Consider the following 14,512-nt stretch of genomic DNA (forward strand, 5'->3'; position numbering starts at 1 on the left):
CACTATCATATGAGCCTTTGTTTGGCTCACTAAGTCATGTGAGAATATGGTTTCCCACTATTTTTATTTAAACCTCCTGATCCTTGTAATTCAGCTGCCTCCATCACCCGCCCAATTCTTACAAGCCAGCCTTCCATCCCATAACATGCAGGCTATTTGGCATGCCATTCTGCAAGATATTAATTTAAAATGATGTTCAAAATACTTCCAATGGAATGAGTGAGGTGAAAAATCTAATCTCCTATTATAGTTTAAACATTAAGGAAAACCAAATCCTTCATATGATGAGTTCCTTTTCTTTACTCTCGTGATGTTGGCATCAATGCCAAAGACACCACTTGTTCACTCTTAATTCCCTTTAAGAAGACATTGGGATTCAACCTCTGCACTCCATGCTTTGAAGGAACTCCCAGTATCATTCAGTTGGCAATTGCAAGATTCAAACCCATAGACAGAAGGGTGATACATTTCAAGCTCAGTCTGGTATGTGATTTGGAGAGGATTTTGGTGCTCCCATGTGCCTACCCTTCTAGCTTGGGCTGGTGTAGTTCTGTCATTAGGGGGTTGGTGAGTAGCACACTGAACCTTGTAACGAAACACAGTACAACCATAGTGTATTGGGGTTAGAGGGAGTGAAGATTGGATGGGTGCCTATCAACAAATCTGTTTTGCCATGGATGGTGTTGAGCTTCTTGAATAATTGATGAAGTAGAACAATAAGTAAAGGGCAAATCTGGAACTTACGCAGCAGTAGTACTACAGATCCATTTGAACATTCCATAACTAAAGCAACAGAAACAAAAAATTAGGCCAGAAACTGGAGTGGGGTGGGCTTACTGTCAAGAAAAAGGAGAAGTTAGGGTTTTCACAGAGAACTTTGTAAATGAAAAGGTAACTGGATACTCATGTCCAATATGGAAAAGACTTAAGGAAAAATGGTAGATTCTTACTGTCAGTGAAACAGCAACAAGTGGGTACAAATATAATGCCCTCTCAGTGGCTGAATGGAATAAAGAGATGATCTGGAGAATCACCTTCTACTCCCCTCACACTAGCTGAATTATGAGATGAGTGAAGATACTAATCTTTAATAATAAATGATTATAGCATAATAAAAGAAGGCAGAAGCAGGCCATTCAGTTCCTATTCCATCATTCAATTTGTACTTCAAACAACTTAGCTGCCTTTAACTTATTTGCTTTTATGCCCCTTTCTACTATAACTATATCAATTCCAGCCTCTGTCAGAAGAGCACTTGCTAAGATTACCCAGGAGGGGAAAGCAAAAGTCAGCCAGTTTTCCTATTCCTGATCACAGGTTCCAGTTTAGGGCAAAATCTGATTAAATTATGATAATCTCCTTCACCAGATGAACAATATGTGTTGACACTAACCATCAAGAATAGCTCATGAAGTATATGGTTGAGATGCTGGGATGGAAACTGGTGTTCCTGAAGTAGATGGATCAATATGTGGGGAGATGCGAAGTCTATGATAACATCACACATAAGTTCTGAGTGGGGTGGGTTTGATATCCTGAATGATTGCTGTTCAACCATTCTCAGTCATATCATTCATGCTGCTCAAATGATTGTTTCAGCACAAAGCAGTATTTTGCAGAACCAAACATCAACCTCATCTTTTGGGAGAATGAACTGAGCATTGAAAATAAAAACACATTTCCCAAATTTGGTCTTCATTTCTAATTTTTAATAAACTGCCAATGACCACAAGTAAATGCAAAGGAAAGGGTGTGGTTTTAACCTCAGAACTTCCATTATCGATTTCCAATGTATACATGTACTGTTTCATCATGCACAAATTTCTGTTCTCTTGGCTGAATTAAATGGTTTTTGTCATCGGCAAATATTTGTTGCACACCTTGGTATTGCTTCTGCCTGCCCTGTTTCAGATAAACAAAAGAAGTATCTCAACAGAACCAACAAGAAAGTACTGAGAATACTGGATAAATAATGAACTGGGTGCTGGGATAGGTTAGAAATGGATTTTTCACCTGACGGCAGAGCTGGCTTCTCATACCAGCAGGGTGAATTTTACTGCAGGGACTGCTAATACAATTATACTCTTAAAATTACTCAACCTTGAGCAGTTGCAAAGGGCTCACCAACCTTAGTTTAAGGAACTGGGAAGCAACTACTGACTCAGCTTGTGCTTTCACATCCAGGACCTTGCTCCAGATTTAATCTTGATAAGGTGGATGAAATATTCCTCAAGTCTGATGGCTATCCCGGGTATATGTTGAATGAGTTTTGGGAAACTCAGTCCAGTTCTTGGTGGTACAAACTATTTATGTTTCAGTACCAATTGACAATATTGCCAAGAAAAACCATATTGGCTGGTGTGTCAGAAAAATTGCCACAAGGTGTTCAATAAAGAATGTAAACATACATTGTATGGATTTGGCAATGTTAACAAATTTTAACATGATACATAATTCATGTATTTCATTCATGCCTTTAACTTAGCAGGTCAAATTGCAATCACAAAGCAGGCATATCTTTTCTCTGCATTTATTCTATGCCAACACAGAATTGTCCGCAGCAGCTGTAACACAGACATGTTGGCTGGAATTTTTCACTCTCTACAGTTACTACATTACTTGGATTTCCCACTTGGATAAAAGAAAGTCAGGAAGATAGCACGAATACGGTATGTCTAAATGATAGAAATGCATCAATCATTTTACTGTTGAACCAAATGTTTAGATCATGTAAGTCTCAGTATTTTTACAAAATGAGTTAGATGGCTATATTCACATGTAGATTTTTGCCAATGAAGGGAGGGCTGTCCACTTCAAGCACCAGAAGAACGGTAACCCACCCCACCTCCGCCCCATCAATAATATGCTCTGACAATTCAGGTAACACTGCCATTATAAAGATGTTGACAAAAGCAGGGGTACAAGAAGAAGGCTCATCACCATTTTCTCAAGGAACATTAATGATAGATCATAAATGCTGACACTGCCAGTAAAAATTAGCTGCTAAGAATGAATAAAATTAACTGTCAATGGGATCTTTATATCTGTTGTAAATATACCGCAAGCGAAGTGTACCACGATACTAACAAATAATGCAAAGCACAAATCCAGGAAAAAGATATTAACAAGCTGAGTTCACAATAGTTGGGAATGTTGAAATAAATAGTGTAGCATCCACACTACATTGCACAACTGTTAGTCATTGTTCAGGATGTTTGATGCCTTGCCATTCTTAGCTGATAAATTTTGTTGCATCAAAACTGAGCTCATTCAGCACTGCTTTGACAAGAAGCAGTCATCTCAACTTGACCTGGTGGCACCTGGTAAAAATTCAAATATTACTATTTGTTACTTTTTTCTTTGAAATTGAATGCAGATTCATTTAGCTTTCTGAAGGTGAACTAGGATGGTTCTTTTACAAAGGTAGATTTTTCAATAACAGGTGGGTCTCATTAGGTCAGTAGTCATAAGCAAATCCATTCCACACCTCATTGGGCAATCCTTCACGTTAACACCAGATATTAAAAAAGCACCAAAACCCCTTGCATTGAAAAACATAAAATTCACTAAAGAACATAAAAACAAAATGAAATGGCAAAAGTCATTTTCCTAACATTCTGTACAAGCTTCAAAAGAAATACAAATGGTTTAAATAAATGAATGATATTAGGCGATAATGGGAGATCATGTATACTGGCCATAATAATCTTTATGTTGAAAACTATCACTAAAATCAATATATTTGCATTAACTGACAGAGGGATTGCATGGTTAACCTTATTTTCAATAAAGTTAATGCCTTTATTACCACATTCTGCATGTTTCTTGATTTTCCAATTGTTCATGTTAATCCAAAACAATTAAGTCAGAATTTTGGTTTGGGTTGACATGACAGCATTTCTGACATAGGTCAGCCAAAGTAAAGCTTGCTTCATCTTTGGTCACAATATTCACTTACTGTTTACTTAACCCTGTTAATAATTTATGACTAAGTAGGCAGAAGAAACACAGTTCATAAAACCAGATGAACACACATCACTTCATTTAAGAACTGGCAAGATAATTGCTTATCAACACTATCTACTAAAAAAAACGTTATTGCAACAGTTAGTCATGTAAAATAAAAAAAGAGTGGTGGCTCAGTGCTGGCAAACCGATGGATTAGTGGTTGTAACAATTCCAAAGAATCAGGAATGCAAATTGCTTTCTCTCTCAACCATTATCTTAGCAGTGAGAATTGTTCAAGTTTTCATCCAATAAACGACTAGGATTTTAACATGACAGTCAATTTTTTGCTGCGCAACTGCATTGGTATAACTTAAACTTTATTTAGAAATCCTATCACATTAGAACATGAAAAGGAATTGTACCTTTAGTAGGAATTTTTGAATAAAATTAATTCCTTAAATAGAGCATTGTTAAAACAGATCTACAATCCGAAGTTTAGAAGAATAAGAGATAATTTCATGGAAGCATATCAGATTCCGACAGGATAGATGCAATGTGGATGTTTCCCCTGGTGGGGGAGTTTAAACGAGGAAGCATGTTATCATGGTAAGGGATACTCCTTTAAGACTGAGTTGAGGAGGAATTTCAGTGAGTTTGTGCGATTGTCCTCCTATGAAAATTCTTAGTTGTTTCCCGAGACTAAAGGAGCTATATAAATGCAAGGTTGCAGTCCTTCCTTGGGCTGGTGAGTTGACTTCATCAGGCAGTACACCAGCAAATATATTCAACTGAAATTCCTTTGTGAGCTGCTTCAATCAAGAATATTGTTTACGAGTATTTCAAAGCTACTTTTAGTTGGCTGCCCATCTGAATGACGAGTGTAGATAAGTCAGTTCTTCATGTTTATATCACGCCAACACTGGCATGGCCCAGGTTTTTTTTTGTAGGGTTACAATTCTGTTACTGGAATAAAAGGACCCAATTTAGTTGCATAAACAAAAACGCCTGTTTCACAGACAGGAGTCTTTTACAACCCCTACTTCACTAATTTTGGTATTAAAATAGAACAGCAGAACATTTTGATATTAGCACAATCTGCCACTTGCATATTGCTCAATGCTCCTTCTCAAAGCCGTTTAGTAAAACATCTTCCCAATATCACTTTGAGTGTTAAACTTTAGTTAATAGTGTTTTTGAAGTGTCATGTGTCACCATAGAAAAGGTGCTAGGTGATATATTTGTATACCACGGTCATTTAACCAGCATCTCTGCAGAACTTTATCATATTAAGTACAGGTTCCACGGCAGTTGAAGTAAGCAATTTTGTCCATGTGAAGCTGCTTTTAAGTCACAGATGCTGAAAATTGTTCATTGGCACAAGTTCTCCAGCAGCAAGAATAGAGCCGCACAAATCAGCACGCAGGCGGGGAGTTATTCCTGGTGTTTTACCAAATATTAGTCCCATGACTAACATAGTGAAACAGATTATCTAGTCATCACACCGTGTTTGTAAGAGATCTCTGTGTTCAAATTGGCGGTGCTTCCTACCTTACGATAGTGATCGCACTTTTACTTCAAAAGACACTAATTAAACCACCTTTGTTATTATAAAACGGCTTATTGGGACATTCATGAGCCAGAAGTTGGAGAACTCAAAATGAGACAGTTCTGGCCCGAGTTCTGATTCTGAATTATGGGTTTGTATCCAGTGGGATTTTCCTACTTACTGAGTGTGAATGAATCATCATTCCCCATTGTCTGGGCCGCAGAAGAACATTAAACCCTCCCGTCTCAAACAACCCACTATTCTATCGGCATTACAACGAGAACTACATCCACGGAAGGAGCACCTTCTCCAACAGCGTGAAGTGAGAGAGTAAAACAAAATCAAAGTTTATCAGAAAGGTATACAGGAGAACCTCATGCCAAAGAGTCAGTTATCAGCTAATATTCTGGTGACATCTGTTGAAAGACAGCATGCGTACGTGTTGCCTCAAGAAAGACCAAAGAAACCAATTATTTTGACGTGTCTCAAACGCCCTTCCCCCTTCTCCATCCCCGATCTTGCTTATTATACTGCGTTGTTACCACTAGCAACACCACTGTCAGTAGCAGCGAGCTAAAGCAAATTTACTGCAAATCTCCTTTAAAGAGGTGAAGCATTTGTGGGAAAGTACCTTGCGATGTCCCTTTTCAGCACTTTACAAACAGTCGGCATCATTTTTAAAACCTATTTGTTCTGAGAATGTGGACGAAGCTGTCGAGGTCCAGCCTATCACTAAATAAATCCTCCCACCACAAGCAACATCGGTGATAAAAAAAATGCACAAAAATTTCTTGTTCCTACCAAAGAGACCTTTTACACTCATGTTTCACGTTGCTCTCAGAGTTAATGAACCTCTGAGGTACTTCAGCTAAACTCTCTTCAGGTTTTAATTCATCTGCTGAACATTTACAGTCCATATCCCCAGGCTTTCTCTGCGCTTTTCTTCCGTGGCATCTTCCATTATTAAAGCCAGTCTCGTTTGAAACACGGCACCCAAGGCATTAAATCATTCCTATTTCAACAGCAGGAACGCGGGACCAAGCTTAACGTTTTAACAGATGTTACTATCACCGTCCGGCACCGCGCAGGAATCTTCACACATCTTTCCAATATAATTGTTCTCCAAATTCACCATAATCCCTTCCCTTGCCCCATTTACCACTCACCCTCCACCCCACACCCTCACCCCCCGTAGTCAAACATTCCACGTTCACGGCGTGACATCTAAGACTGAAATACAAGTAAGAATACATTGCTATCCTTAGTATTTCTAGTTGTGTTTTCCCCAAATACTTTTGCCACGTGTTTAGTGGGATTGAAGCAATCCTCCGGACAGCCTGTTCTAACGCAACGATACCTTCCCTGTTCTGCACACGTCAGATTCACCCAGTGACATTATCCCCCTCAGCTCTTTCCCTGCTTCATCGCCTTTCCCCCAAAACGTGCTCCCTTTCCCCCGATCCCTTATTATGTGCTTGCCAATCTTTTTTATTCACAGAAGTGTCCTGTTTTAATTTTGAGCTCTTTCGCATCCCTCCTTGTTTTCAGCGTAGTTCTTCACTTTTAACTCCCCTTTTAACTCCGGGTTGCCCTTTCTCAACCACTACTTCAGAAAACTTTTTTCCTCTCTCTCTCTCTCTCTCTCCTGCAGAGAAATTACTTTCATTTAAAAAAATAATGTAAAAAGCAACACCGAACCGACATCCTTCACCTGAAGTATGATGCCTGCCACTAGAATCCAAAGCAGCAGCCGCTTCATTCCTGTAAAACGGTTGAAAATTCATTGAACCTTGACGTTAAGGCTTTTGCAGATTTACAAACTAAGGATTCCACCAGTCTGCATTCCTGGATACGTAATCCCAGCTAGTTCCATGCAGCCTTCCCTAAATTTCCCCTCAGCAAATTTAGCCTTTATTATTTCTCCTGTGACGTCAGGATAACTGACACGTATGTTTCCCCCACCCTACTCCTTTCTTTCACCCCTGTCTGTCCCTGTCTACGCATCTACTGTCGCACTGCTCAGCTGGAAGCTCTTAAAGGGACAGAACACTCATCAAACGCAACAAGATTGAACTGCTAAAGAAATAAAAGACCGCAGATGCTGGAATCTAGATGAAAAACACGATGATGCTGGAGGAACACAGCAGGCCGGGCAGCATCCGTGGATTGAACCGTTATTGCCCGTGAATGGATCTGGCGCCAAAATATCTCTTCATTTTACATGTTCGGTCTAATTTACGAACCAGGAATTACTGTAGAATTTTCTTCGTAGGATAACCGCAGCCAGCTACTAAAAGGATTTTTTAAAAAAGCGGTTCTCTGTTTCCAAACTAATGTCCCCAGGGAATCTGCATTTAAAATACTTCCGTCAAAGGTATATGAACAGTCATTATTTCTAAACAGTTAAAATATGAAATAAAAGAAGAAAATTGGAAATTCGATGAACATCACATGAATAAACGAATAGTGCATACATAAACATCCTATTAAATGAATAACGTAAACAGAAACACATGCATTATGTTTTGCTATATACATATATACATTAAGACATATATCGAAAGACATATATGCACGTATATGCCCACCGTCTATATGCTTTTATACACATGATTAAACATGTCTAAACACATAAATATATGTAGATACACACATACAGGAAAACAAGTCCATGAACATCTTCTTTGGCAGTCCCCTTGGGTCGAGGATGCCTTGCTTCCACAACAGTTCGAAGGGTATCTACAGACACTCTCACGGATGAGGAGGGGCAGAGAGATGAACAGTTTGAGTGCATTCCTACCGTTGTTTAATTTGGGTTTCTGTGTGTTCCCAACGAATGGACCTGAGGTTCTGAATTCCATCCCCAATGCACCTTCTCCACCTGAACAGTTTTAAGCTAAAGATTTCCATGAATCAATGGAGCTGAACCTTTCTTTTCAGAGAAGCATTGAGAAAATGTTGAATTATTTCCTCTATCCATCTGGTGATCTGTTGCCATGCTGGAGCTTGTGCAGAGGGAGTCTGGTGTTGGGCATGCTAACAAGATGACCATCAGAGATGACTGAGTGGAATTAGCGTATCCATGCAGGCTTCACTTCTTCCTCCAATAGACTTGCAGGATTTGCAGGGACAGCGCTGATGTGCTGCTCTCCAGTGCTTTGAGGTGCCTGCCAAAGGTCTCAGAAGGATGCAGGAAGGCAGGGGTCTCTGCTGTCCAGTAAACCAGGACATTTGTGCGGGGTTTGAAGTTTTGATCTTAAAACACTCTATTCCAAAGTCAGCCAAAGGCTGCTGCTGCACTGAAGACAATGGTTCATTTCATCAATGATGGTGATCTTTATTGTGAGAGGCTTCCAACGCCTGAGAAGTGGTGCATGCTTTCCAGAATTAAGTTGCGGACATTTATTGTTGGGAGCTGTGTTGCACAGGGGAACTTTGGTGGAGGACATTTGGTGGAGGACGGACGATCAGTGTAAGAGCCATTCACTCCTTGTTTCAGTGAACAAGTATACGACGGCTTGCAGCTCAGCTTCTGAACATGGGGCTGTGCAGATGTCATCTGCGTACTGCAGCTCGATGACTGAGGTTGGTGTGACCTTGGTTCTGGACTGCAGGCTGCAGAGTATGGACGATTTCCCATTCGTTTTGTAGATTACCTCGACTCCAGTGGGAGACCTCAGCTCCCTGTTGGAGGTGTGATGCAGCATTGCCAGGAGAAAGACTTAGGGTCGTGGCACCAGTCCTCAGCGAGAATGTGTCTGTTGTGAACCCAATAAGATGATGGCTGGCATGCCGTCCTAGTGACAACGAGTTTCTGAAAATAGCCAGATTTGAGAAGGATGCTTCACAGTCCCTCCTGATCAATGACTTTTGTAAGGCCATGTATATATTATGTATATATAGGCACATATAAAAAGCCACACACACAGGCATATTATGGTACAGGTACAGACTCTCTCGCACACCTAAACGCAAGCACACACATACACATACACACATACACATATACACACACACACATACACACACACACACACATACACACACACATACACACACACACAACGAATTTCTAAACCCACATACCTCCCCCTTTGCTCAATAATGTAGTTTGGATTGTATCCCTCATGGAAAATGACGTCCCACAGTTTTCCAGATTCGGTCCTTTGATAAACTTTGAACAGTGCAGGAGGGGAGAGGGGGTTGGCGTGGGATATGCGGTTAGCATCAATGCAACTTCCCCGGTATTTCCTGGTAGGTCCAAGCATGGGCTGTGGTCGAGCCTTATGGCCACCCGAGAAACTTGTCGTGGGATACAAGGAAAGAAAAGAATGAGTCAAGGACAATTAAATAGGGTGTCACTTTGCACGGAGAAGGGGCGAATGGGTGAAAAAGTAGGGGAATAAGGATTAAAAAATAATGGAAAATGACAGGCAACGAGAAAAGAAACAGCTGGAGATGAATAAAGAACGGAGAGGAATTGAACAGATAAAGGGAATGACGAGGGTTTATGGGAAGACCTGCAGCGATGGTGGGATTAGGCAGACGCCCAGTTCCTCCGGCTCCCTGAACAATGCGAAAAGCGGCCGGTCAACACCGGGTTGAGAAAGAGATGGGGAGGTGGTGGTTTATAGTGATTCCCTGGTTTTGGCTGAATAGGGAAGGTGGGAACCAGGTGGTCCAACCGGACAGGGGTTGCAGCTTTTGAGGCGGGAAGCTGTAGATCGAAACCAACTGGAGATGTGAGTCCCCTGTCTGCACTGGCGCTCTCCTAGTTTGTACAGGGAGAGCGGCGTTCAGGGGGAGAGGCGCCCTCTGTCGGGTAGGATAGAGCCGAAAAGTTAGGTGGGTTCTCTTTCCACAAATATCGCTGGCTGAGTTCTCCCAGCATTTTCTGGTCTTGTTTCTGGTTTCAGACTCCAGCATCTACAGTTTTATTTACTTTCCAGGAAAACACAAGAGACTACAGATGCTGGAATCTGGAGCTAACAGTCTGCTGGAGGAACTCAGCGGGTCGAGCAGCATCTGCGGGGGCGGAGGGATTGTCGACGTTTCGGGCCAAAACCCTGCATCAGGACTGAAAGTGGAGAGGTGAGATAGGTCAGAGGTGTTGCCTATTCTTTCAGGTGACCATGACAGATCCTATGGTACTATTTGAAGGCCTTATCTGAATCCTGACCCGTATCCCTTGAGCAACATTGCTGGAACAGATTACCGGAGGTGGAAACACACTGTATGGCTGCCGAGACCCGAAATTACAACAGCGACCACAACTTTTGTTTTCAAAAATCGTTGACTAAAATGCTTTTGGAAATTCTGATATGGTTAAATACGCAATATAAGTACACATATCTCTTTCATTACATAGTTTGGGAAATCGTAGATGAACTTTGAATAATGAGACCGAAGAATGGAAAATGAGGCAAGAACTCAGTCCCTGTGGCTCTCTAATTATTTCTGAAACGACGCCAATATTTTTACTTTAGCTTCTGCGTGAACCGCTGGCTTTGTGGACGCATTCCTGCCTCCGAATCAGAATGTGAACTCCTGACACTCTGGCGGATTCTGGCATTTCTGAGTGGTTCTTTCATGTGCAGTATAGGGTGCGGATTCTCTTCCCTCATCCCCAACCCTACCCCCACCTTTGGGTTGTGGAAGGACCATAAAATCTTTCCACTACCTGGGACTATCTACTGGTCACAGTTCTGAATCAGTCCTTACCAACATCACCCCCTTATGTTAACAATGAGCCCTGATACAGGGTCTCGACCTGAAACGTCAACCATCCCTTTTGCTTCCACAGATGCTGCCTTGACCTGTTGAGCTCTTCCGGCAATTTATTTCTCTCAGTCTTCTCAATTTCTTGATACAGTTGTCCCTCCTAGCCTCCTCCAGCTCTACTGTCTAGCTGTATGACACTGCTCTTGCTTGGTCCCATTCTTATTTATTGAATCAGAGACAGGGAACTGGCTGCAGTGGTTTCTTTTTCCATTCCCACACAGTTGCCTCTTCTAGAGTCTGTCATCTGCACTCTACCCATTGGTGATATCATTCAATGACAGAGCAGCACATTTATCAGAATCAGATTCAAGTTTATTATCACTGACACATGTCATGAAATTTGTTGTTTTGTGGTAGTAGTACAGTGCAAGACATAAAGACATTAAAATTACTATAAGTTACAGAAATAAATAAATAGTGCAAAAGAGGAATAATGGGGAAGTGTTCATGGGTTCATGGACCATTCAGAAATCTGATGGTGGAGGGGTAGAAGCTGTTCCTGAAACATTGAGTGTGGGTCTTCAGGCTCCTGTACCCCCTCCCCGATGCTAGTAATGTGATGAGGGCATTAGTGATTGATGCCGCCTCAATGGCGGATTACACCACTGCCACAAATTTGTCATTCTCTTCACTGGGCATCTGAAAGAGCAAAAATTCTATGCAACTAATTCTTGGAAGGTGGTAACTGCAGCTGTTGGTTCCCAACATAAACTTAGTTGCCTGGTCACTGTTCCCATTTCAGGAAATAATCTAATGCTGAATCAGGCAATTTACAGTCTCAGTGTTGAGCTTTTGGTCACATATTTGTGCCATGACTCGAACTTCTTTAAGACCTCCCCAAACCAACAGGCTCCACCACTACTTCAGCACATTTATGGCTAAACCCATTGCTTTATCTGTGAACCCATATTCCAAGAAGAGTCTAGCCTCTTGTCTTACACCTAACATAATGCGTACACACCTAAAACACTATCTTAACCTTCCCATTATTCTCAAAGTTCCATATAAATGTAGGTTTGTTGTTGTCTCCAAGGAAAGTATGGTACTTTGTAGAAAGAACTACAGTGTCTTAGGGTGTTAATTGTTTTTTAATAAAGGATGTATATGCTTGTACAAAAAAAAGTAATTGGTACTCATCTGCAGACAAGACAGACTGTTTTAAGAAACATGTCGTTGCATGAAGCATTGTTTATGACATATGCTCATTCTATTTTTTCTGCTGAATTTATGCTACCACTTTGCATTGATCATGAATTAGTAATATTTTGTGGAACAGGTCATGTATCAGCCATAAGGAGAGGCCCCCAGGCACTATTTTACCTCTCACTGAAAAAAGAAGAAATGCTGTGATACATTTCAGATAGCAGCAATACACATTGTTTGTTCTGATGAAACAGTAAATGTATAAATGCTTCCTTCGTATTGACAGAATGAAAACTGAACATAAGAAAGATTAGCCCTCCTATTTTCCATTTCTGGCTGAGAATGTATACCCAAGGTGATTATTTGCCTGTCAGGATCTCATATTTACAAAGTACTGCTAACCTATTACAGTATCTGATTGCTTTCTAATAAAGCTAACTAAGCAAGTTCAGTTGAGGTAGATCATAAGTTGTCATTGATACAGTGTTCTGGTCAGATTGCACTTCACATATTATGCAATTATGGTCAGTGAGACAGACTCCAGCTCTGAGGGCAAGCCAGAGAAAATGCATTGAGTTAATTCCTAACATCAAATATTTAAGGTATGAAAGTTATTACGCTTGGAAGAACCCTTGACCCTTAAAAGACAGCAACTGACAGTGAATCACATCAAGACATATGGCAATATTGCATGGGGGGTGGGTGTCACATGTTTCAAGCAGGTGAAAGACAATAAGTTTTTCATGTGAAAGAAGATCCACAATTGAAATATAGACTTCTAAACTGAGAAGTGGAATCAAAAGCACTGGAATTATATCAGTGCAGTGATTGGCGACCCATTGTTTTTTCTGGATGGGTGAGATTAGTTGGGCTTAATCACCTTGCACAGTTGCCAAATACTTAATACACTACTATAAATCATCCGAACATTTTGATCAGAACTAAACCCCATTGTTACTTACGTCACACATACCTCTCTTAGGATGAGAAAAGGACATCCATTTTGTTTACTAACTTTGGGAATCTTTAACTTTGGACATCCCTTTTGTTTATTAACTTTGGGAAAATCATAAACAACTTCATTACTCAAAGCCAGAAACTGTGACAAACAAATTATGGTATCATTTGTGCCTTGGGTTCTGCCAAAAGGTTGTCTAAGTTTCTCTGTAGTCATAGTATAATTTTGTTTGGCCTGCAAGTTCGTGAATACGATACATCGATGATACAGTTTATTACACACTGTGAAGAGTATAAGGTGGAAAGAAAGACATCCAGACTTTGTACATTGGTTAGATAAGTAAAATGATACATTGTAGCGAGTCACCGCGCTAGCATCGAACCGGCTCCCGACATCGTGAACGTCGTCAGAGGCCCCGATCCAAGATGGCGCGGGGCCCTCCTTCTTCCCCATCGTCGGGCTAGGAAAGCCCATGCGCGGGAAGGTCAGGTGACCCGCGCGTGATGTCAGCGCGGGAACTGTAGCGTGGGAAGTTTTGGGATATTAAAGGCGTACCGCGCCCCTGTCGTTCATTTTACTTCTGATTTCGAACCAGCGACTCTGCGTCTTCATTTTGTAGTGTGTAGCTAGCCGCTACATTGATGACCCCGACAGGCCCAAATGTTTTTGGACCCACGATGTCTGCACAACAAGAGGTACAGGCAGTAGCTCTTAAACTGCCCACCTTCTGGATCCTCCGGCCCCCGTGTCTGGTTCGACCAGGCCGAGGCCCAGTTCCAGATTCGCCAGTTCACCAGGGACGATACCAAGTACTATTATGTGGTGAGCGCCCTTAACCAAGACATCGCAGCCCAGGTCGAGGACTTCATCCAGGCGCCCCTGGAGGAGGAGAAGTACGATAAGTTCAAGACCCTTCTTCTCGAGACTTTTGGCCTTTCCTGACGCAAACGGGCCTTCCGCCTCCTCCACCCCGATGGGTTGGGCCCCCCTCCGCGCTCATGAACAAGATGTTGGCCCTGGCAGACGGGCATAAACCCTGCCTGCTGTTTGAGCAGGTCTTCCTGGAGCAGTTACCTGATGACATCCACCTACTCCTGGCGGATGCCGATTTCAGCGACCCCCGGAAGGTGGCCGCC

At 41.6% G+C, this 14,512-nt stretch overlaps 1 protein-coding gene across 1 annotated transcript in view; it reads right to left on the minus strand.

The window, feature by feature from the left end:
* The window catches only part of LOC127574228 (CCN family member 4-like), a 34,023-nt gene extending 26,642 nt beyond the window's left edge, over positions 1 to 7,381 (minus strand). The window contains 1 exon segment of the mRNA XM_052023047.1: positions 7,206 to 7,381. Within this exon segment, the coding sequence (XP_051879007.1) occupies positions 7,206 to 7,253 (48 nt within the window). The 5' untranslated portion in view covers positions 7,254 to 7,381.
* Positions 7,382 to 14,512: the final 7,131 nt, after the last annotated feature.

Source organism: Pristis pectinata, chromosome 9 (genome assembly GCF_009764475.1).
Source record: "Pristis pectinata isolate sPriPec2 chromosome 9, sPriPec2.1.pri, whole genome shotgun sequence".
In the NCBI taxonomy this organism is placed as follows: Eukaryota; Metazoa; Chordata; class Chondrichthyes; order Rhinopristiformes; family Pristidae; genus Pristis; species Pristis pectinata.